Here is a 25293-nt window from a genome sequence, read left to right on the forward strand (position 1 = left end):
AGTTTTCCCAATCCTCTATCCTCCCACTAGATTTGGCTACCTTATATGCCCTTGTTTTTAGTCGAATACTATCCTTAATTTCTTTACTTAGCCACGAATGGCTGTCTTTTCTTTTACACCCTTTTCTTCTCAGTGGAATATATATTTTTTGGAAGTTGTAAAATAACTCCTTAAATGTACACCACTGATCATGTATCGTCTTACCCTTTAATCTATTTTCCCAATCCACTCGACTCAATTCCGCTCTCATGCCTTCATAGTCTCCTTTATTCAAGCTTAGCACGCTTGTTTGAGATCCAACCTTCTCACCCTCTAATTGAATATGGAATTCAACCATGTTATGGTCACTCATTCCAAGGGGATCCTTTACTAGGACATTTTTAATTAATCCCGTCTCGTTACACAGGACCAGATCTAAGGTTGCTTGCCCCCTGGTCGGTTCAGTTACATACTGCTCAAGAAACCCATCCCTAATACACTCAATGAACTCATCCTCAAGGCTGCCCTGCCCAATTTGATTTGTCCAATTAATATGATAGTTAAAATCCCCCATAATTATAGATGTTCCCTTATTACAAGCCTCAACTATTTCCTGATTGATACTCCGTCCAACAGAGTTGCCACTGTTCGGAGGCCTATAGACTACGCCCACTAGTGTTTTTTTCCCCTTATTATTCCTTACCTCCACCCAAACTGTTTCATTATCCTGATCTTTTGACCCAATATCATTTCCCTGTATTACAGTGATTCCTTCCTTTATTAACATAGCCACCCCACCTCCCCTTCCTTCCAGCCTGTCCTTCCTGATCGTTAAATAACCTGGTATGTTTAATTCCCAGGCATTGTCACCCTGCAGCCATGTTTCTGTAATGGCCAAAAGATCATACCCATATGTAGTTATTTGTGCCATTAACTCATCTATTTTGTTACGAATGCTACGTGCATTCAGATAGAGAACTTTCAAAGATGTTTTGTGACACTTAGTTCCTGCTTTTGCCCTTTTTATTACTTTACCTTTTACTCCATACCTTCTGCCCCTTCCTGACACACTCTGGTTTTTAATTTCCCCACTGCTACCTAAGTCTATGACCTTCTCTGTTGTCATTTTTATTATTTGCTCTCTAGGAACCTCCCCCCCACTAGTTAGTTTAAAGCCCTCTCTACAGCCCTAGTTATATGATCCGCCAGGACTCTCGTCCCAGCACTGGCCAAGTGAAGCCCGTCCCAACGGAACAGCTCCCTCCTGCCCCAGTACTGGTGCCAGTGTCCCAGGAAGCAAAACCCATTTCTCCCACACCAGTCTTTGAGCCACGCATTTAACTCTCTAATTTTATTTGTCCTAGCCAAATTCGCTCGTGGCTCAGGTAATAATCCAGAGATTATTACCCTTGTGGTTCTGCTTTTTAATTTGGCCCCTAGCTGCTCAAACTCCCTCAGCAGAACCTCCTTCCTTGTCCTATCTATGTCGTTGGTACCAACATGGACCACGACAACTGGATCCTCCCCCTCCCACTCCAAGTTTCTCTCCAGTCCAGAGGAGATGTCCTTAACCCTGGCACCGGGCAGGCAACACAGCCTTCGGGACTCTCGCTCTCGGCTGCAAAGAACTCTATCTATCCCCCTAACGGTCCTGTTATCACACTCACTCACTGACTGCCCTGTGTGTGATTCCTGTTATCACACTCACTCACTGACTGCCCTGTGTGTGTGTCCTGTTATCACACTCACTCACTGATTGCCCTGTGTGTCCTGTTATCACACTCACTCACTCACTGCCCTGTGTGTCCTGTTATCACACTCACTCACTCACTGCCCTGTGTGTCCTGTTATCACACTCACTCACTGACTGCCCTGTGTGTCCTGTTATCGCACTCACTCACTGACTGCCCTGTGTGTCCTGTTATCACACTCACTCACTGACTGCCCTGTGTGTCCTGTTATCACACTCACTCACTGACTGCCCTGTCTGTGTGTCCTGTTATCGCACTCACTCACTGACTGCCCCGTGTGTCCTGTTATCACACTCACTCACTGACTGCCGTGTGTGTCCTGTTATCACACTCACTCACTCACTGCCCTGTGTGTCCTGTTATCACACTCACTCACTGACTGCCCTGTGTGTCCTGTTATCACACTCACTCACTGACTGCCCTGTCTGTGTGTCCTGTTATCACACTCACTCACTGACTGCCCCGTGTGTCCTGTTATCACACTCACTCACTGACTGCCGTGTGTGTCCTGTTATCACACTCACTCACTGACTGCCCTGTCTGTGTGTCCTGTTATCGCACTCACTCACTGACTGCCCCGTGTGTCCTGTTATCACACTCACTCACTGACTGCCGTGTGTGTCCTGTTATCACACTCACTCACTCACTGCCCTGTGTGTCCTGTTATCACACTCACTCACTGACTGCCCTGTGTGTCCTGTTATCACACTCACTCACTGACTGCCCTGTGTGTCCTGTTATCACACTCACTCACTGACTGCCCTGTGTGTCCTGTTATCACACTCACTCACTGACTGCCCTGTGTGTCCTGTTATCACACTCACTCACTGACTGCCCTGTGTGTCCTGTTATCACACTCACTCACTGACTGCCCTGTGTGTCCTGTTATCACACTCACTCACTGACTGCCCTGTGTGTCCTGTTATCACACTCACTCACTGACTGCCCTGTGTGTCCTGTTATCGCACTCACTCACTGACTGCCCTGTCTGTGTGTCCTGTTATCACACTCACTCACTGACTGCCCTGTGTGTCCTGTTATCACACTCACTCACTGACTGCCCTGTCTGTGTGTCCTGTTATCACACTCACTCACTGACTGCCCTGTCTGTGTGTCCTGTTATCACACTCACTCACTGACTGCCCTGTGTGTCCTGTTATCACACTCACTCACTGACTGCCCTGTCTGTGTGTCCTGTTATCACACTCACTCACTGACTGCCCTGTGTGTGTCCTGTTATCACACTCACTCACTGACTGCCGTGTGTGTCCTGTTATCACACTCACTCACTGGCTTGCTTTCTTTCTTTTCACTTGATCAGCCAGTAGGATGTGTGATTTGAGCAGGACAATTTGAGCAATGTTAATTTTGCCTTCACCTCAAAATGGAACAGCTTTACATGAACCTGTGCCTGGCAGCCATTTGAGAAGATGGCCAAAATCCCCGGTTAATCTAAGACATGAGCGATTGAGTAGCATGAACCTGTGCTGTCAAAGCTCTACCTTGAATCTGGACCTTGAGGGAGATTCACACTTCTCTCGTTCTCTAGTTCTGTTTTGTTAATTTCGTAAACCGTTGTAATCTCCCGAGGTCGTCAAGCTCTGACTCTTGTGATTTTTCAGGTGCACGCGGATCAGTATATTCCAGAGGAGAATATCCAGGGCGAGTTGGAACAGCTGGAGCAGCATCTGGATGAACTGGAGCATCGTGGGGTTGCACTGGAGGAGAAACTGCGCAGCTGTGAAAATGGTGAATTCAGCAGACTCCCTGATTTAGTAACAGGAGGAGGCCATTCAGCCCCTTGAGCCTGTTCCACCATTCAATTAGATCATGGCTGATCTTTATCCTAACTCAATTTACCCGCCTTGGTTCCGTAACCCTTAATACCCTTGCATAACAAAAATCTAACCATCTCAATTTTGAAATTTTCAACTGACCCCCCAACCGCAACAGCTTTTTGGGGGGGAGAGATCCAGATTTCCACGACTACATCACCCTGAATGGCCCTAGCTCTAATTTTGGTAATGCATTTGGGGAGGGCTAACAAGGAAAGGGAATACACATTAAATGGTAGGACACCGAGTAATGTAGAGGAACAAAGGGACCTTGGAGTGCATGTCCACAGATCTCTGAAGGTAGCAGGCCAGGTAGATAAGGTGGTTAAGAAGGCATACGGAATGCTTGCCTTTATTAGCCGTGGTATAGAATACAAGAGCAGGGGGGTTATGCTTCAACTGTATAAAACACTAGTTAGGCCTCAGCTAGAGTACTGCGTGCAGTTCTGGTCACCACATTACAGGAAAGATGTGATTGCACTAGAGAGGGTACAGAGGAGATTTACAAGGATGTTGCTGGGAGTAGAGAATCTTAGCTATGAGGAAAGACTGGATAGGCTGGGTCTGTTTTCCTTGGAACAGAGGAGGCTGAGGGGAGACCTTATTGAGGTGTATAAAATTGAGGGGCATAGATAAAGTGGATAGAAAGGACCTATTTTCCTTAGCAGAAGGGTCAAAAACCAGGGGGCACAGATTTAAAGTAATTGGTGGAAGGTTTAGAGGGGATTTGAGGGGAAATTTCTTCACCCAGAGGGTTGTGGGGGTCTGGAACTCACTGCCTGAAAGGGTGGTAGAGGCAGGAACCCTAACCACATTTAAAAAGTACTTGGATGTGCACTTGGGATGCTGTAACCTGCAGGGCTACGGACCAAGAGCTGGGGAGTGGGATTAGGCTGGATAGCTCTTTGTTGGCCGGCGCGGACACGATGGGCCGAAATGGCCTCCTTCCGTGCTGTAACTTTCTATGATTTTAAGATTATGCCCCCTTGTTCTGGATTATCTACCCTGTCAACTCCTTTTAATCATCTTAAACACTTCAATTACATCACCCATTAATCTTCTGTATTCAAGGGAATACAAGCCTCATCTACACAATCTATCCTTATAATTTAGACCCGGTATCATTCTGTGAATCTGCGCTGCCCCTTCTCCAAGGCCAATATCTCCTCGCTGAGGTGCGGGGCCCAGAACTGAACCCAGTGCTCCCGATGGGGTCTGACCAGAGCTCTGTACAGCTGTAACATAACTTCCAGCCCTCTGGATTCCAGCCCTTGAGATAAAGGTCAACATTCCATCAGCCTTTTTAATTGTTTTTGTACCTGTCCACGGGCTTTTAGTGATTCCTGTACTTGAACCCCTCAATCTCGCAACTCCTCCACAGTTCCTGCTTCTCACCATTTAGAAAATACTCTGATCGATCTTTCTTGGGTCCAGAGTGGATGACCTCACACTTCCCCACACTGAACTCCATCTGCCACAGTTTTGCCCACTCACCCAATCTATCAATGTCCCTTTGCAACTTTCTGTTCCCATCTACACTATTTACTGTGTCACCCAACCTGATGTAGTCAACACACTTGGATACACGGCTCTCTGTTCCTTCATCCAAGTCATTGATAAATACAGTGAAAAGCTGAGGCCCCAGTGCAGCTCCCTGGGGACACCACGAGTCACATCCTGCCAATTGGAGGACATACCCATTGTCCCTACTCTCTGTCTCCTAACTCCTAACCAAACCCTACCTATGTAGGTTGCTGCCAGTTCCATTCGCTCTAGTTTTTGTTAACAGTCTCTTATGCTGAATACCTTCTGGAAGTCCATATAAATAACACCCTTATCTATCATTTGTTACCTCAAAAAATTTAACTAGGTTCGTTAGACATGACTTGCCCTTTACAAATCCATGCTGGCTCTCTCTGATCAGCTCATATTTGTGCAGAGGGTCACTCTGTCCCTAATAACAAATTCTAGTAACTTCCCCACAACTGACGTTAGACTAATAGGCCGATAATTCCCTAGTTTCTCTCTCCTACCCTTCTTAAATAATGGAGTGATATTGGCAATTTTCCAATCCAGGGGGACAATTCCTGAATCGTGAGGTATTTTGAAGATCATGACTAGAGCAGGAACAATTTCCTCACCACCTTCATTTAATACACTGAGGCGGCATCTGTCGGGCCCTGAGGATATGGACATCTTTAATCTCATTACTTTCTCCATCACCATTTATTTATTTATATTGACTCTAGTTAGCTCATCCCCTTGGTTTATTTTTACTTTTCCCTGTATCTCTGGTACTTTATCCTCTTCCTCTACTGTGAAGACCGACACGAAGTCACTAATTAGTTAAGTCTGCCATTTCCTGATTTCCAGTTACAGTATCGCCTGTGTCTGTCATTAAGGGGCCCACATTACTGTGAGCCAACCTCTTTTAATATATTTGTAAAATCCTTTAGTGTTGTCCCTAATATCAAAAAAATGAGAGGGAACACTGCTCTCCACCTCGCTTCCCTCCTTTAAGGTGCTCCTTAAAACCTACCTCTGCCCTAATATCTCCTAAGCGCCTTGGGACGTTTTACTATGTTAAAGGCGCTATATAAATGCAAGTTGTTCAAGAACATAATGTTCCTGAAAACTGTCCCAAATACACTCCAGAAACTCGCTGACTTTGAGACTCGAGCTGTTCTGCTTCCCCCAGTCTGTGTGAAAGTTAAAGTCTCCCATTATAACCACTCAGCTTTTGCAGCAAGCTTCTCTGATCTCCGTGTTTATGTATCCCACTACTTCATCACTGCTATCTGGAGGTCTATAATCCCACCTCAAAGACTTGCATCCTTTTCTATTCCTCAATTCCCCCCTAAGTGTTTCTACTGCCCACTCACCCTTACTGATATCCTCACTTTCTAATGCTGTAATCGTACCCCTTCTCAGTATTGCTGCACCTCCTCCTTTTCCAATGTCCCTGTGCTTTCTAAAGACCTTATAACCTGCAATATCTGTCTCCCAGTCATGCCCAGCTTGTAGCCCGGTCTCCGTGATGGCCAGCACGTCATACCCTTGAAGATGAATTTGTGCTTCTAATTCACCTGGTCAAAGAGGTAGGTTTTAAGGAGCGTCTTAAAGGAAGGGAGAGAGGTCTAGGGAGGGAATTCCAGCTGAAGGTATGGCCACCAATAGGGAGCAATTAAAATTGGCGATGCGCAAGAGACCAGAATTGGAGGGCTGAGGAGGTTACAGAGATAGGGAGCGGCGGAGCCCCAGAGGGAATTGAAAACGAGGATGTGACTACCCCCTCGATCCTGTTGCACTGCAGGAGGGGGCTGGTGCTGTGGTTGGGGGGGGTGGGGCTGGGTTTGGGGGGGGCGGTGCTGGTGGAGGGGGGGGCGGGTGTGGGTGATGTTGGGGGAACCTGGCCTTGCCACCTCTCCAGTCAGCATTCATTGTATTTTTGCATTCCCAGATGAAGATGAAGATGATCTCTTAGTCGACTGGTTCAAACTGATCCATGAGAAGCACATGCTGGTTCGCCGTGAGTCCGAGCTTGTTTACACGTGAGTTACTTCGTGGGCTGTGTAACCCCTTCATTCCAATAAGTCTGTTTCTATGAAACTTTCATTTCATTGCAGGCCTGTCTCAGCTGCCTGTCGCACAATAACCTCGTACCCTTGGGGCAGCCTGAGGGATCGGGACACTGGCACTGCCTCATCCCTAATTGATTGACTCTTTGTGGCTGATTGGGGACCTCCGAGTGTCTGTGACCTCGGGGAAGGTGTGTGAGGGAGAGAGCAAAGGAATTGCTCACTTTGGTCAATCCTGCTGTATCACATGACGATGGGAGCCGGAAACATCAGGCACGCAGTTAATCCTGGGCTAACTTCTTGTTGAAATCGTCACCCTCCATATCTTGTGTAAGCTCAGGGTGTTTGAGCAAGGCTGTCAGTGTTTCCACCTTGTGTTTCTGTGGCTCTTCACCTCTGTAGCTGGACAAACTTTGAGTAATTTAATTTCTTTATATCTGACTGTGGTCTTTAAATGAACCAGAGCAATAGTGCCATTCCATCCACCTCATTCCATCCGCCCGCCCTCCCATACCCCTCCCTCCCTCCCCCCTCCCCCGCCCTCTTCCCCCTCTCCCTCCGCACTCTCCCTCCGCCCTCTCCCCACCTCCCTCCGCCCTCTTCCCCCCCCACCGCCCACTCGCCTCCGCCCTCTCCCCCTCCCTCCGTCCTCTCACTCACCCCGCCCCCTCCCTCCGCCCTCTCTCTCCCCCCATCCTCTCCCCCCCTCCGCCCTCTCCCTCCCTCCGCCCTCTCCCTCCCTCCGCCCCCTCCCTCCCTCCGCCTTCTCCCTCCCTCCGCCCTCTCCCCCCCCCCCCCCCGGCCCTTCCCCCACCCGCCCTTTTCCCCCCTTCGCTCCCCGTTCCCCTCCCCCCCCCGTTCCCCTCCCCCTCCCTTACTGGCCTTCCCCTTTATCCCTCTTCTGTCCCCTTGCTCCAATGCCTCTTTTCCCTCCCTTTCTTCTCCCTAATCCTTAGCATCTCTGGTTCCTGATAGAGAGAGATGGATGAGTGCTTGTTCAGCCCTGGTGCATCAGCTGGCCCCTCGGCCCGGGCCCCTGTTTCCACTCCGAGCTGGAGGATTCAGTCGGGGCCTGAGCGCAGCAACGTGTCGCAGCCCCTGAGCGGTGACTGACGGGAGAGCTGACCAGTGGCAGGCAGCTTCCAGGGGTTAGCAGCCAGTGAGTGGTGAGGCAATGGTGGCAAGGTCTGTTGGATCCAAATGCAGCTTGCCATATCCTGGGCGCTGGGTGAGGAAGTTGTAGACAGGTGGTTTGCTATGTAGCAATTGCTGTTTGTAGTTGTGGTGCCCAGGAAGCTGTGCGACCCCACGACCCCGCCTCGTGACTTTGTGTGGCGCCTGTTGTAGTAACGTCAGCCCTGTCCTATTTCCCAGTTTCAAGCAGCAGAACCTGGAGGAACGGCAGGCGGACGTGGAGTATGAAATGCGCTGTCTTCTCAACAAACCAGGTCAGTGACTGCTACAGGGTGCACTCGGGGTTTAGCTCCTGCAGTCCCAGCTCCCTCAGGCTGATCACTGCTTCAATTGTCCCTGCAGAGAAAGATTGGACAGATGAGGATCGAGCGCGGGAGGCAGAGTTGATGCAGGAGTTGATTACAGTCATCGAACAAAGAAACGCCATCATCAACAGCCTGGACGAGGACAGGCAACGGTAATCTAATCCGTAAATTAGGGTGCTGGGGTGGTGGGCACAGGATAGAGGGGTACAGGCTTCCTGGGGATGAGTGAGGGGCACAGGATAGTGGGGTACAGGCTTCCTGGGGATGAGTGAGGGGCACAGGATAGTGGGGTACAGGCTTCCTGTCTGTGGGTGAGGGGCACAGGATAGTGGGGTACAGGCTTCCTGTCTGTGGGTGAGTGGCACAGGATAGTGGGGTACAGGCTTCCTGGGGGTGAGTGAGGGGCACAGGATAGTGGGGTACAGGCTTCCTGGGGGTGAGTGAGGGGCACAGGATAGTGGGGTACAGGCTTCCTGGGGGTGAGTGAGGGGCACAGGATAGTGGGGTACAGGCTTCCCGGGGGTGAGTGAGGGGCACAGGATAGAGGGGTACAGACTTCCCGGGGGTGAGTGAGGGGCACAGGATAGTGGGGTACAGGCTTCCTGGGGGTGAGTGAGGGGCACAGGATAGTGGGGTACAGGCTTCCTGGGGGTGAGTGAGGGGCACAGGATAGTGGGGTACAGGCTTCCTGGGGGTGAGTGAGGGGCACAGGATAGAGGGATACAGACTTCCCGGGGGGTGAGTGAAGGACACAGGATAGTGGGGTACAGGCTTCCTGGGGGTGAGTGAGGGGCACAGGATAGTGGGGGTACAGGCTTCCTGGGGGTGAGTGAGGGGCACAGGATAGTGGGGTACAGGCTTCCTGGGGGTGAGTGAGGGGCACAGGATAGTGGGGTACAGGCTTCCCGGGGTGAGTGAGGGGCACAGGATAGTGCTGTACAGGCTTCCTGGGGGTGAGTGAGGGGCACAGGGATAGTGGGGGTACAGGCTTCCCGGGGGTGAGTGAGGGGCACAGGATAGTGGGGTACAGGCTTCCTGGGGGTGAGTGAGGGGCACAGGATAGTGGGGTACAGGCTTCCCGGGGGTGAGTGGGGCACAGGATAGTGGGGTACAGGCTTCCGGGGGTGAGTGAGGGGCACAGGATAGTGGGGTACAGGCTTCCTGGGGGTGAGTGAGGGGCACAGGATAGTGGGGTACAGGCTTCCTGGGGGTGAGTGAGGGGCACAGGATAGTGGGGTACAGGCTTCCGGGGGTGAGTGAGGGGCACACGATAGTGGGGTACAGGCTTCCTGGGGGTGAGTGAGGGGCACAGGATAGTGGGGTACAGGCTTCCTGGAGGTGAGTGAAGGACACAGGATAGTGGGGTACAGGCTTCCTGTCTGTGGGTGAGTGGCACAGGATAGAGGGGTACAGACTTCCCGGGGGTGAGTGAAGGACACAGGATAGTGGGGTACAGGCTTCCTGTCTGTGGGTGAGTGTCACATGATAGTGGGGTACAGGTTTCCTGGGGGTGAGTGGCTCAGGATAGTGGGGTACAGGTTTCCTGGGGGTGAGGAGCACAGGATAGTCGGGTACAGGCTTCCAGGGGGGTGAGGGGCTCAGGATACTGGGGTACAGGCTTCCTGGGGGTGAGGGGCTCAGGATAGTCGGGTACAGGTTTCCTGGGGGTGAGGAGCACAGGATAGTCGGGTACAGGCTTCCTGGGGGGTGAGGGGCACAGGATAGTGGGGTACAGGCTTCCTGGGGGTGAGTGAGGGGCACAGGATAGTGGGGTACAGGCTTCCTGGGGGTGAGTGAGGGGCACAGGATAGTGGGGTACAGGCTTCCCGGGGGTGAGTGAGGGGCACAGGATAGTGCTGTACAGGCTTCCTGGGGGTGAGTGAGGGGCACAGGATAGTGGGGTACAGGCTTCCTGGGGGTGAGTGAGGGGCACAGGATAGTGGGGTACAGGCTTCCTGGGGGTGAGTGAGGGGCACAGGATAGTGGGGTACAGGCTTCCCGGGGGTGAGTGAGGGGCACAGGATAGTGGGGTACAGGCTTCCTGGGGGTGAGTGAGGGGCACAGGATAGTGGGGTACAGGCTTCCCGGGGGTGAGTGGGGCACAGGATAGTGGGGTACAGGCTTCCTGGGGGTGAGTGAGGGGCACAGGATAGTGGGGTACAGGCTTCCTGGGGGTGAGTGAGGGGCACAGGATAGTGGGGTACAGGCTTCCCGGGGGTGAGTGAGGGGCACACGATAGTGGGGTACAGGCTTCCTGGGGGTGAGTGAGGGGCACAGGATAGTGGGGTACAGGCTTCCTGGAGGTGAGTGAAGGACACAGGATAGTGGGGTACAGGCTTCCTGTCTGTGGGTGAGTGGCACAGGATAGAGGGGTACAGACCTCCCGGGGGTGAGTGAAGGACACAGGATAGTGGGGTACAGGCTTCCTGTCTGTGGGTGAGTGTCACATGATAGTGGGGTACAGGTTTCCTGGGGGTGAGTGGCTCAGGATAGTGGGGTACAGGTTTCCTGGGGGTGAGGAGCACAGGATAGTCGGGTACAGGCTTCCTGGGGGGTGAGGGGCTCAGGATACTGGGGTACAGGCTTCCTGGGGGTGAGGGGCTCAGGATAGTCGGGTACAGGCTTCCTGGGGGTGAGGGGCTCAGGATACTGGGGTACAGGCTTCCTGGGGGTGAGAGGCTCAGGATAGTGGGGTACAGGTTTCCTGGGGGTGAGGAGCACAGGATAGTCGGGTACAGGCTTCCTGGGGGTGAGGGGCTCAGGATACTGGAGTACAGGCTTCCTGGGGGTGAGGGGCTCAGGATAGTGGGGTACAGGTTTCCTGGGGGTGAGGAGCACAGGATAATGGGGTACAGGCTTCCTGTCTGGGAGTGAGGGGCACAGGATAATGGGGTACAGGCTTCCTGTCTGGGAGTGAGGGGCACAGGATAATGGGGTACAGGCTTCCTGTCTGGGAGTGAGGGGCACAGGATAATGGGGTACAGGCTTCCTGTCTGGGAGTGAGGGGCACAGGATAGTGGGGTACAGGCCTCCTGGGGGTGAGGGGCTCAGGATAGTGGGGTACAGGCTTCCTGGGGGTGAGGGGCTCAGGATAGTGGGGTACAGGCTTCCTGGGGGTGAGGGGCTCAGGATACTGGGGTACAGGCTTCCTGTCTGGGAGTGAGGGGCACATGATAGTGGGGTACAGGCTTCCTGTCTGGGAGTGAGGGGCTCAGGATAGTGGGGTACAGGCTTCCTGGGGGTGAGGGGCTCAGGATAGTCGGGTACAGGCTTCCTGGGCGTGAGGGGCTCAGGATAGTGGGGTACAGGCTTCCTGGGCGTGAGGGGCTCAGGATAGTGGGGTATAGGCTTCCTGGGGGTGAGGAGCTCAGGATAGTGGGGTACAGGCTTCCTGGGGGTGAGAGGCTCAGGATAGTGGGGTACAGGCTTCCTGGGCGTGAGGGGCTCAGGATAGTGGGGTACAGGTTTCCTGGGGGTGAGGGGCTCAGGATAGTGGGGTACAGGCTTCCTTGGGGTGAGGGGCACAGGATAGTGGGGTACAGGCTTCCAGGGGGTGAGGGGCACAGGATAGTGGGGTACCTCTTGATAGTGCCCAGAGGATAAGAGAACTGGAAGGTAAATTCTCGATTAATGTGTTACAGAGAGGAAGAGGAGGATAAGTTGCTGGAGGCAATGATTAAAAACAAAGGTAAGATATTGTTTGCATTTAATATAAATGGGAGGCAGATTCTTTAAACAGATTTTTCCATTTTTTTAAAAATTCTGGCCCATTTCTGCCCCTTCCTTTTCCCCGTTGAGAAGGGCAGCAGGATAGTTGGTCTGAATTGCACCTCTGCAGCTGGGAGAAGGCACAGTGAGGGAGCAGTCTTGCTGAGATTCACAAATCCCTTGCCTTGAGTGATGTCCACATCCAGGGTCCTCCGTAGATCTTCAAGCCCCTTGTCATTGACTCGTATTTTCCCCTCCCTTCTGGGACTGAAATGGAGGGAGCACGGTGGCATAGTGGTTAGCGCTGTTGCCTCACAGCGCCAGGGACCCGGGTTTGAATCCGGCCTCGGGTGACTGTCTGTGTGGAGTTTGCACATTCTCCCCGTGTTTGCGTGGGTTTCCTCCGGGTGCTCCGGTTTCCTCCCACAGTCCAAAGATGTGCGGGTTAGGTTGATTGGCTATGATAAATTGACCCTTAGTGTTAGGGGGATTAAATACGTGGGGTTACGGGGATAGGGTGGGATATGTGTTGGTGTAGGGGTTACGGGGATCGGGTGGGATATGTGTCGGTGCAGGCTCGATGGGCCGAAATGGCCTCTATCTGCACTGTGGGGTTTCTGTGGTTTCTGTGGCTGCATGCCGAAGGTAGTGGAAGTATTACCATGGAAGCAGAGTCCTAGAGACTATCGGAGAGGAAGAGGAGCTAGCAGCACAGTCAGCAGAGATGGACACACGCCTAGTGCCCACCACTGTAACCCCCCCTATCTGCAGCTACATTCCCTACAATATACAATACAATACAATACAAATCGCTTTATTGGCATGATAAGGTACATCTTATGTTGCCAAAGCATCAAAATACATTTATGGTTGAACACATAAACGCGGTTCCATTCATACAGTGTATAAACAGGTATATCCCTGAGTTTATAAATATACATTCGCCTTGTTTATATATACTCTTGTCTTAGTTTACTGGTTGTCCCTCTGTTCATGGCAAGCTGTAACATAGTGTGCCGCCAGTGTTACACAGCTTCTCTCCTCCCCCAGTAGGAATGGGAGTTTTTGGTTGTCAGTCAGATTTCTGAATTCAGGGCATATTTGTGAGAATTTTTGGTAGAAATTCTCTCTGATGCACTGATATTTTCCACAGGCTGTGAGGAAGTGCATCTCTGTCTCAACTACTCCCTGACTGCAGTGAGAGCATATCCTGTCTTCTCTTGGCAGCCTGGTCTGCCTGTGTCTGCCTTTTTCGATCGCTAGGCTATGTTCACTAAGTCTGTACCTTGTCAAGGTTCTTCTCAGTTTGTTATCCTTTACCATGGTCAGGTAATCAGCTATGTTGTATTGTCTGTTTAGGGCCAAGTAGCAATTGAGTTTGCTTTGGGTTTTTGTTGTTTCTGCCCAATATGACATATTTTTCCTTTTGCTTAGCGACGATTGTGTTGGGTCGAATTCTTTGTGTTACCCTGTCACTGTCCTGGGACTGGTTATTGTTAGTATTGTTATTAGTTACTTTATTGAGTCCCAGGACTAGTTGACTGAGGGTATTCTTCTTTATGGTCAGCTCTTGGCATTTCAGGGCGTCGTAGTGATAGCATTGGGGGTTGCTCATTTGTAGGTGATTCCAAAATTTGGTGGCTCTTTTTTGGATAGTGATTATTAATGGGTATTGGCCTAGTTCCGCCCTGCATGCGTTGTTTACTGTTTTCCTTTGAGTCCGGAGGATACTTTTACAGAATTCCGCATGTAGGATCTCAATTGGGTGTTTGTCCCATTTTGCAAAATCTTGTTGTGTTAGTGGTCCCCAGACCTCACTGCCATAGAGTGCAATTGGTTCAATTACTGATTTGAAAATTTTGAGCCAGATGCTAATTGGGATTTCTATTTGGATTGATTTTTTGATGGCATAGAAAGCCCTTCTTGCTTTCTCTTTCAGTTCATTCACAGCCAGTTTGAAGTTTCCCGTAGAACTGATTTTTAAGCCCAAGTATGTGTAGTGAGTGGTTTGTTCAATTTTGGTTGTTCCTACTGTGAAATTTATTGTGGGTCCATGTTGTTTGGATCTTTGCTGGAACACAAGGACTTTGGTTTTTTGGGGATTTATTGTCAGGGCCCAAGTCTGGCAGTACGACTCCAGCAGGTCCAGGTTCTGCTGTAGACCCTCCTTAGTTGGTGACAGCAGAACCAGGTCGTCGGCATAGAGGAGGAATTTAACCTTGGATTCATATAGGGTGAGGCCGGGTGCTGTAGATTGTTCAAGTAGTTTTGCCAATCCATTAATGTAAATATTAAAGAGTGTCGGTGAGATTGGCGAGCCCTGCGTCACCCCCCGCCCCTGTGGGAAGTATTTTGTTTGTTTGTCTCCAATTTTAACTGCACATTTATTGTTTGTATACATTGATTTAATTACATCATATGTTTTCCCTCCTACCCCGCTTTCGATAAGTTTCAGGAATAAACCGTCATGCCAGATGGAGTCGAAAGCCTTCTGGAAATCTACAAAGCATGCGTAGATTTTGCTTTTGTTATGGTGAACGTGTTTGTCAATTAGGGTCTGTAGGGTGAAGATATGATCGGATGTTCTATAGTTTGGCAGGAATCCAATTTGGCTTTTACTCAAGACATTGTGCTCTTCAAGGAAGTTTATAAGTCTTTTGTTTATGATGCTACAGAATACCTTCCCCAGGTTACTGTTTACACAGATGCCTCGATAGTTGTTTGGGTCGATTTTGTCCCCACTTTTGTATATGGGTGTTATGAGTCCTTTGTTCCAGATGTCAGGGAAATAACCGACACTCAGAACCAAGTTGAAGAGTTTTAGGATAGCCAGTTTCAGTTTGTCGTCTGCATGTTTAATCATCTCGTTTAGTATGCCATCTGTCCCGCAAGCTTTTCCTGGTCGCAGGTCCTTGAGTTTTTCAAGAAGTTCTTTTTCTGTTATTATGGCGTCTAGCGGGTTTTGGTTATCTTTTATGGCCATTTCAAGCTTTTCTAGTTTTTTGCGTATTTGGTGTTGCTCTGGTCTTAGTGTGTTTTTCTGGTATAATTTTTCAAAGTGGTTTACCCATGTGTCCCCATTTTGAATGGACAAATCGTCGTGTTGTTTTTTGTGTAGTGTTTTCAAGTTGTCCCAGAAACAATTCGACTCAATGGATTCCTCCATGGAGCTGAGTGTATTCTTAATAAATTGCTCTTTTTTGGTCCTGAGTGTGTTTCTGTATTGTGTTAGCGTCTGACAATAAGTAAGGCGTAATTCCTCATTTTCTGGATGTCTGTGTTTTTGGTTTGATAGTTTTCTAAGTTTTTCCTCATGTTATGGCAATCATGGTCAAACCATTTTTCATAGTTTTTTGTTTTGGGTTTGTTCTTGCGAGCTTTCAAGTTTGCATTTGTTGCCAAATTATCAAAAATATTGTTTAGTTTACTAACTGCCCGGTTTACGCCTTCTTTATTGTGAGTGTATATGTTATCCAGAAAGGTGCCTAAGAGAGCTTGAGTTGATGCATTGCTAATTGTTTTCTGGTATTTTTCCGTGTCATTTTTGGCCCATCTGTACGATTTTTTGGTGTTGTACAGTTTACTGGGTTGTGTTTCTATGTTGTTTGTTTCTGTCTTTTTGAGAAACATAGTAATTTGGCTGTGATCTGACAGTGTTGTTTGTGGTTTGACTGTGAATGCTCTGAAAGAGGATGGGTCCAAGTCGGTAATCATATAGTCTACTGTGCTGCAGCCAAGAGGTGAGCAGTAGGTCGATCTTCCTAGGAGGTCTCCTATGAACCTACCATTGACAATGTACAGACCCAGGTTTCGACAGAGCTGTAGTAGCTGTTTACCGTTGGTATTTGACTGCTTGTCGCAGTTATGCCTGTATGGAAGGGAAGGGATGTCAAAGTGGTTATTCCCGAATACGTAATTGTTTCCCTGATTATTGGTGAAGTCTGGTTCTTCGCCCGTTCTTGAATTGAGGTCCCCACAGATCAACACGTTCCCCTGGGCCTGGTATTGGATAATTTCCCCCTCCATGTTGGAGAAGGTGTCCTCTTTGTAGTACGGGGAATCGATTGGAGGGATATAAAGTGCGCAAATGTAAACATCTTGGGTGTTTGAGATAATCTCCCTCTCAAGTTTGAGCCACATATGGTTTTCGCCCTTTTTTATAAATTTGATGTAATTCTTAAGTTCTGTTTTAAACCAGATCAGTATGCCTCCGGAGTCTCTGCCTTGGGTTACACTTGGTAATTTATTGGAGGGGACCACTAGCTCAGTGTACCCTTGGGGACAGCCGGTGTGTCCTTTTCCTTTATACCAAGTTTCCTGTAAAATGATAATATCTAGATCTTTAGTTTCCTCTATGAACTCTGGGGTCCTACTCTTCACTTCTCGCACTGAAGAGCGTAGACCTTGGATATTCCAGGTCGAAATATATAAGGATTTCATGTTAAGTTTTATCTTTTTCTATGATAGGTTAAAGAGTGGTACGTGTTTGTCGTGTCTAAGTGTGGGGAAAAAAAAGATCACCCCAGTTGTCTATAAAAGTTAATACTATTTGGTTACAGTTCTTTCTATTAATTAGTCCTTGATCCATAAGGCGGAAGTAGATGCTGCTGCACATCTGCTTATTGTCTCTTAATGGATTGTTTCTGTCTGAGGTATTGCGTACGTCCTGTGCATCTCTCCCTCTGTCTGGCTGGTAGCGGTCCTATTCCCCTGTGGGACAGGAGTGGTGCAGGTCTGATAATGTTGTTTTGCATGGGGATCCTCTCCGGTCTCGGTTGGTGTGGTGGTGGTCTTTGTAGTGTTCCTAATATGTACCCCGCTGATCTCTGGTGGTCGGGGGGGGGTCCTCTTGGAGTCTGGGTATGGACCCGGTTAAAAGCGACGTCCTTCAGGGCTTTAGCAAAGATCGATATTTTTTGCCTTTGGATGTGGACGTGGTCGTAAAGACATTCTTCATCGAGGGTGGGGTGTTGGGCCAGGTGTACGTTGTGGTTTGATTCGCATTCTGTTGCTATGCTGGCATTTATCTCATGAATTGTGTTGTTGTTGAAGTCTGTTCTCGGCAATATTGTGGAAACAGTGATTCTAGTGTTTGGAAATGTACTGCTTGCCTTCCTAATCATTGCTCTGAGCGATGTTGCTACCTCTTTCTGTTTGGCCTTTAGGTCATTTGTGCCCGTGTGTATTATTATGTGTTGGGGGGAGCCTAATCTGGCTTTGGTCAGCCATCCCATGGCTCTGTGTTGTTGGGCACCAAATCTTTTCTACTTTACTTCTAGGGAAGAGCTTTTTCTCCCATAGAAATTTCCCATTTGAGTCTATGAGTATTACGACGTCAGCCTTGTTTGTGTTTACTGTCTGGTGGCTTTCGCCTGGACTCATAGTGTGTGTGCTGGGCTGGGGTGTCTGGTGTGTGCGTACCTCTTGTGAGCGGCTCGCTTGTGGTTCCATGGTGGTGGGGGAAGATTGTGAGTCAGTATGCTGGTCGGTCTGTGTGGCACCCCTTGTATTGTGTGTCTGTTGCTTTTGTTCCGTGTGGGAGTGCAGCCGTTCCGTCCGGCTCTGTCTTGTCTTATCTCTAGTCTCTGGTTGCTGGTCTAATGGTGTTTTCTCTCCTCTATGGCTCTCTTCTTTTTCCTGCAGCTCTTTCACCTGATTCTTAAGTAGATTCACCTGGTTATCAAGTCTATTCAGCTCTCTCTTGTGTCTCTCCCTCTCCTGCTTTTGTTTGTCATTCAATTTGAGGACCTCCTCTCTAAGTTTAACCATCTCTATCTCTAATTGATTAAATTTATCTTTTGGTTGTATCTGGCTGTGTGATCCCGGGGTATGTGTCTGGTCGGCCCTGGAAGGCTCACTCACTTCCTGGCTAAGCTGGTCGGCCCTGGAAGGCTCACTCACTTCCTGGCTATGCTGCTCTTCTCTTGGTGGGCTGGGAATGGTAGGGGAACTATGTGTGGCTTCCTCCGTGGTAGTTATAACTTCAACATCTGAGAACGGTGCCCTTGAAATCAAATCCAAGACATTTCTGTTAAAGGGGATTTGGGGTTTTATATTCGGGACATTGTTCACAAAAGCAAGGCAGCAATGGTGAATCTGTACAACACATCACTGAGACCTCAATTGGAGCACTGCGTGTGGTTCTGGGCTCCCTATTCTGGGAGAAAATAGAGCCATGGAAAGGGCACAGCAAAGATTCACTCGAACCTTATCAGGGGCGAGTGGTTAGAGTTGTGAGAAATTGGGGCTTTTTTTCTCTAGAATAAAGGTGGGTAAGGAAGATCGAATTGAGGTTTTCAAAATGTTGAAATGTTTTGAGAGGATAAATAGAGATTGTTCCCACTGGTCGGTGACTCGGTAACAAGGAGGCACTGACTGGGGGTAATGTTACGAGGCTAGTAATCCCGAGGCCTCGACTAATGGACTTGAGACATAAGTTCAAATCCCACCACGGCAGCTGGGGAATTTAAATTAATGAAATAAGATCTGGAATAAAAAGCTAGTATCAGTAATGGTGACCATGAAACTATCGGAGTGTCGTAAAAACCCATCTGGTTCACGAATGCCCTTTAGGGAAGGAAATCTGCTGTCTTTACCCGGTCTGGCCTATATGGGACTCCAGACCCACAGCAATGTGGTTGACTCTTAACTGCCCTCTGAAATGGCCTAGCAAGTCACTCAGTTCAAGGGCAACTCGGGATGGGCAATAAATGCTGGCCTTGCCAGTGATGCCCACATCCTGAGATTGAATAAAAATCACTCTGAGAATGAAGCAGGAAGTTGGAAGGACATAGAAACATAGACGATAGGAGCAGGAGTAGGCCATTCGGCCCCTCGCGCCTGCTCCGCCATTCAATGAGATCATAGCTGATCATCCAAATTCAGTACCCTGTCCCTGCTTTCTCCCCATATCCCTTGATCCCTTTAGCCTTAAGAAATATATCCAACTCCTTCTTGAATATATTTAATGTATTGGCCTCTACTGCCTTCTGTGGTAGAGAATTCCACAGGTTCACCACTCTCTGGGTGAAGAAATTCCTCCTCATTTCTGTCCTAAATGGCCTACCCCTTATCCTTAGACAGTGACCCCTGGTTCTGGACTCCCCGACCATCGGGAACATCCTTCCTGCATCTAGTCTGTCCAGGCCTGTCAGAATGTTTTCACACTGAGGGTTATTGGAACAGGAAATGTTTTACCACAAGGCAGAGACTGGGACATCATTTAATAGGGAATTGTATAAAGATTCGTAAAGGAAGATTATAAAGGAAAGGACAGGGAACTGGGATTGGACTAGAGAGCTTAGTTGGGGAGTTAGCAGCAACACCGGGGCAGTGGGCCGAATGGCCTCCTCCCGTGCAGTAATTGCAGGATAGTTCAGCGTTTCCTTAGCGCTCAAGACTTTCACCAAGTGCCAGTCAGTAGTCACATCGTATGTCGGAGTGCAGCATCTCTGTACATTTTTGTACCTAGGTGACTGAGAGCTGCCAGCTCCACAGTGTGGCAGGCACACACCCGGAGTCATAGCTAACGCAGTGTCAGCCATGGCACGTTGGTAGCATTCTCACCACAGAAGGCCATGGGTTCCAGCCCCACTCCAGAGACCTGAGCACGTAATGTATTCAATTCAATTCAATTCAATTTTATTTGCCATATGTAACTAGTACAATGGAATGCTTACTCCCCGTCGGGACACGTCAGCTATTCTTACAGCGCCGTGTTCAGAAAGTCAATTCTTTGACATCCAGTGGCAGTGGGAGCACGATGTCCCTCAGCCGCTCCGTCCTCCTCGTCACCGCGGCCTCCTCCTCACTGTTGCCGGCTCAGCTCCACGTGTGGTGGCCTGCTTCTCCCGCCCACCCTCTGGCCACCATTCCCGGCTCCCCTCCTCCCAGTCGGACTGCGAGTCGTCGTGGCTGCTGCTGCTGCTCGATGCGCTGCGCTGCCGCCGCCCGACTCGCCGAACATACCTCGAGTCTCCAAGTGGCATGGTCGGATTTTGACCCCGAAGATGAAACTAATACTGAAGTCTGGGTCCTTCAAACCTCCCGAGGTCTTGCGCTGAGTGAGTGCTGCACTGTTGGAGGTGCACTCTTTCCGCTGAGACACTAAACTGCCCTCTGGCCATTGAAAGGCTCGAGTCGGCCCACTGATGGAGGTTACCACGGTAAATGCACAGATCATAATGTCACTTCACTTGGCACAGTAACCTTTCCCTCTGGCTGGAGTCTTCCACACATAACTCATAGAAACATGGAAGATAGGAGCAGGAGTAGGCCATTCGGCCCCTCGAGCCTGCTCCGCCATTCAATGAGATCATGGCTGATCATCCAAATTCAGTACCCTGTCCCTGCCTTCTCCCCATATCCCTTGATCCCTTTAGCCTTAAATATATCCAACTCCTTCTTGAATATATTTAATGAACTGGCCTCCACTGCCTTCTGTGGTAGAGAATTCCACAGGTTCACCACTCTCTGGGTGAAGAAATTCCTCCTCATTTCTGTCCTAAATGGCTTACCCCTTATCTTTAGACTATGACCCCTGGTTCTGGACTCCCCGACCATCGGGAACATCCTTCCAGCATCTAGTCTGTCTAGTCCTGTTAGAATTTTATAAGTTTCGATGAGATCCCCTCTCATTCTTCTAAACTCCAGCGAGTATAAGACCAATCGACCCAATCTCTCCTCATACATCATTCCTGCCATCCCAGGTATCAGCCTGGTAAATCTTCGCTGAACTCCTTCCATGGCAAGAACATCCTTCCTCAGATAAGTCGACCAAAACTGCACACAATACTCAAGATGTGGTCTCACCAAGGCCCTGTACAACTGCAGCAACACATCCTTGTTCCTGTACTCGAACCCTCTCGCTACGAAGGCCAACATACCATTTGCCTTCTTAACCGCCTGCTGCACCTGCATGCTTACCTTCAGCGACTGGTGCATAAGGACACCCAGGTCTCGTTGCACTTCCCCTTCTCCCAATCTATTGCCATTCAGATAATAATCTGCCTTCCTGTTTTTGCTACCAAAGTGGATAACCTCACATTTATCCACGTTATATTGCATCTGCCATGCTTCTGCCCAATCACCCAACCTGTCCAAATCATCCTGGAGTTTCTCGGCACTCGATCTACATTGGCCCTCGGTTGAGCTCTGCGCTCCTCCAATTCTGGCCTCTTGCGCATCCCAGATTCTCATCGCTGCACCATTGGCGGCCGTGCCTTCCGGTGCCTAGACCCTAAGCCAGGGGTGGGCAATTATTTGGGCTAGAGGGCCACATAACAAGTTTTAGCGAGCTGTTGAGATCTGCACACCAATCTTCCCATTAAGCTGCGTGGGCACTCGGTCGCACAGCAGTCTGGAGATCCCATGCAGGCCGCTCAGCGGCTTTTTAATTAATAGCTGTGTAATTAGTACAGTAATGAGCACAATTAAATTGCTCACCAATTACCTAGCGAGATAATTAAAATGCTAATTAGTAAACACAAATCAGTTTTACATTAATTAGTTAGGTGGTAGTTATAACTGGTTAACAGGTATCATCCGTCAGCCATCCCATCACTGGGGGTTGGGCCTGGGCTGAGGTGGGGGTGGGGGAACAGGCCTGTGTCCTCCCTGCTGCTGCACTCACCGCTCTCCGCCGGTTATGGGGCCGTGCTGCCGTCGGTAAAAGGCCCTCCCCCGGGGGGCCGTGGCCCAATCCGCGACCCTCAGCCGCCAGTCTCCGTATCCTCGTCTCCCGTCTCTAAGGCCCATTGCTAGAATCCCTTGCTGCCTCGGAGATAATGACCCACCTCCTGACATCACATGGGGCGGCGGACATTCAGCCTCGAAGCCAGGCCTTGGCGGGCCAGATTGAATCTATTGGCGGGCCAGATTGAATCTATTGGCGGGCCAGATTGAATCTATTGGCGGGCCGGATTGAATCCATTGGCAGGCCAGATTGAATCTATTGGCGGGCCAGATTGAATCCATTGGCGGGCCGGATTGAAACCATTGGCGGGCCAGATTGAATCTATTGGCGGGCCAGATTGAATCCATTGGCGGGCCAGATTGAAACCATTGGCGGGCCAGATTGAATCCATTGGCGGGCCAGATTGAATCCATTGGCGGGCCAGATTGAAACCATTGGCGGGCCAGATTGAATCTATTGGGCCAGATTGAATCCATTGGCGGGCCAGATTGAAACCATTGGCGGGCCAGATTGAATCCATTGGCGGGCCAGATTGAAACCATTGGCGGGTCAGATTGAATCTATTGGCAGGCCAGATTGAATCCATTGGCGAGCCAGATTGAATCCATTGGCGAGCCAGATTGAATCCATTGGCGGGCCAGATTGAAACCATTGGCGGGCCAGATTGAATCTATTGGCGGGCCAGATTGAATCCATTGGCGAGCCAGATTGAATCCATTGGCGGCCAGATTGAAACCATTGGCGGGCCAGATTGAATCTATTGGCAGGCCAGATTGAATCCATTGGCGGGCCAGATTGAAACCATTGGCGGGCAGATTGAATCCATTGGCGGGCCAGATTGAAACCATTGGCGGGCCAGATTGAATCTATTGGCGGGCCAGATTGAATCCATTGGCGAGCCAGATTGAATCCATTGGCGAGCCAGATTGAATCTATTGGCGAGCCAGATTGAATCTATTGGCGGGCCAGATTGAATCTATTGGCGAGCCAGATTGAATCTATTGGCGAGCCAGATTGAATCTATTGGCGAGCCAGATTGAATCTATTGGCGAGCCAGATTGAATCCATTGGCGAGCCAGATTGAATCTATTGGCGAGCCAGATTGAATCTATTGGCGAGCCAGATTTAATCTATTGGCGAGCCAGATTTAATCCATTGGCGAGCCAGATTGAATCCATTGGCGAGCCAGATTGAATCTATTGGCGAGCCAGATTGAATCTATTGGCGAGCCAGATTGAATCTATTGGCGGGCCAGATTGAATCTATTGGCGGGCCAGATTGAATCCATTGGCGGGCCAGATTGAATCTATTGGCGGGCCAGATTGAATCTATTGGCGGGCCAGATTGAATCTATTGGCGGGCCAGATTGAATCCATTGGCGGGCCAGATTGAATCCATTAGCGGGCCAGATGCAGCCCACGGGCCATATTTTGCCCCCACTGCCATAATCTCTGAAATTGCTTCCCTAAACCTCTTTACCTCTCCTCCTTTGAAATGCTCGTTAAAACCAAGCTTTTGGTCACTTGTCCTAATATTTACTTTGTGTCTCTTGTCAAATTTTGCCTGATTACACTCCTGTGAAACGCCTTGGGACGTTTTACTACGTTAAAGGTGCTGTGGAAATGCAAGTTGGTGTTCGCTGTGCTCTGCCCCTCCTGCAGGCTTACAGGCCCTGTGTGTGTGGGGGGGGGGGGGGGGGGGGGTCCCGGCCCTGTGTGTGTGTGGGGGGGGTCTCGGCCCTGTGTGTGTGTGTGTGTGGGGGTCTTGGCCCTGTGTGTGTGGGTGGGGGTCCCGACCCTGTGTGTGTGTGTGGGTGGGGGTCTTGGCCCTGTGTGTGTGTGGGGGGGGTCTCGGCCCTGTGTGTGTGGGGGGGGTCTCGGCCCTGTGTGTGTGTGTGGGGGGGGGGTCTCGGCCCTGTGTGTGTGTGGGGGGGGGTCTCGGCCCTGTGTGTGTGTGGGTGGGGGTCTCGGCCCTGTGTGTGTGTGTGGGTGGGGGTCTCGGCCCTGTGTGTGTGTGGGGGGGGGGTGTCTCGGCCCTGTGTGTGTGTGTCTCGGCCCTGTTGTGTGTGTGGGGGGTCTTGGCCCTGTGTGTGTGTGTGGGGGGGGGTCTCGGCCCTGTGTGTGTGTGGGTGGGGGTCTCGGCCCTGTGTGTGTGTGTGGGTGGTCTCGGCCCTGTGTGTGTGGGGGTCTCAGCCCTGTTGTCTGTGTGGGGGGTCCCGGCCCTGTGTGTGTGGGTGGTCTCGGCCCTGTGTGTGTGGGGGGGGTCTCGGCCCTGTGTGTGTGTGTGTGGGGGGGGGGTCTCGGCCCTGTGTGTGTGTGTGGGTCCCGGCCCTGTGTGTGTGTGGGTGGGGGTCTCGGCCCTATGTGTGTGTGTGGGTGGGGGGGTCTCGGCCCTGTGTGTGTGTGGGTGGGGGGGTCTCGGCCCTGTGTGTGTGTGTGGGTGGGGGTCTCGGCCCTGTGTGTGTGTGTGGGGGGGGGTCTCGGCCCTGTGTGTGTGTGTGGGGTGGGGGTCTCGGCCCTGTGTGTGTGTGGGTGGGGGGGTCTCGGCCCTGTGTGTGTGTGTGTGGGGGGGGGGTCGCGGCCCTGTGTGTGTGTGTGGGGTCCCGGCCCTGTGTGTGTGTGGGTGGGGGGTCTCGGCCCTGTGTGTGTGTGGGTGGGGGGGTCTCGGCCCTGTGTGTGTGTGGGTGGGGGTCTCGGCCTGTGTGTGGGTGGGGGTCTCGGCCCTGTGTGTGTGTGTGTGGGGGGGGGTCTCGGCCCTGTGTGTGTGTGTGGGTGGGGGTCTCGGCCCTGTTGTGTGTGTGGGGGGTCTCGGCCCTGTGTGTGTGTGTGGGGGGGGGGGGGTCTCGGCCCTGTGTGTGTGTGGGTGGGGGTCTCGGCCCTGTGTGTGTGGGGGTCTCGGCCCTGTTGTGTGTGTGGTGGGTCCCGGCCCTGTGTGTGTGGGTGGTCTCGGCCCTGTGTGTGTGTGGGCAGGGGTCTCGGCCCTGTGTGTATGTGGGTGGGGGGGTCTCGGCCCTGTGTGTGTGTGTGGGGGGGGGGTCTCGGCCCTGTGTGTGGGGGGTCCCGGCCTGTGTGTGTGTGGGTGGGGGTCTCGGCCCTGTGTGTGTGTGGGTGGGGGGGTCTCGGCCCTGTGTGTGTGTGTGTGGGGGGTCTCGGCCCTGTGTGTGTGTGTGGGTGGGGGGGTCTCGGCCCTGTGTGTGTGTGTGGGTCCCGGCCCTGTGTGTGTGTGGGTGGGGGTCTCGGCCTATGTGTG

The 25293-nt window shown here is 50.9% G+C and overlaps 1 protein-coding gene across 4 annotated transcripts in view; it reads left to right on the plus strand.

Annotated features, from left to right (window-relative positions):
* micall1a (MICAL-like 1a) overlaps nt 1-25293 on the plus strand; it is a 133664-nt gene that overhangs the window by 85345 nt on the left and 23026 nt on the right. For all 4 annotated transcript variants that reach the window (XM_085969421.1, XM_085969422.1, XM_085969423.1 and 1 more), the window contains 5 exons: nt 3353-3479; nt 7026-7116; nt 8518-8591; nt 8680-8794; nt 12284-12330. In XM_085969421.1, the coding sequence (XP_085825547.1) occupies nt 3353-3479; nt 7026-7116; nt 8518-8591; nt 8680-8794; nt 12284-12330 (454 nt within the window). The remainder of the gene's footprint in view (nt 1-3352; nt 3480-7025; nt 7117-8517; nt 8592-8679; nt 8795-12283; nt 12331-25293) is intronic.

This window comes from Somniosus microcephalus, chromosome 28 (genome assembly GCF_052327205.1).
Source record: "Somniosus microcephalus isolate GS21.2 chromosome 28, FLI_Smic_1.0, whole genome shotgun sequence".
NCBI lineage: Eukaryota > Metazoa > Chordata > Chondrichthyes > Squaliformes > Somniosidae > Somniosus > Somniosus microcephalus.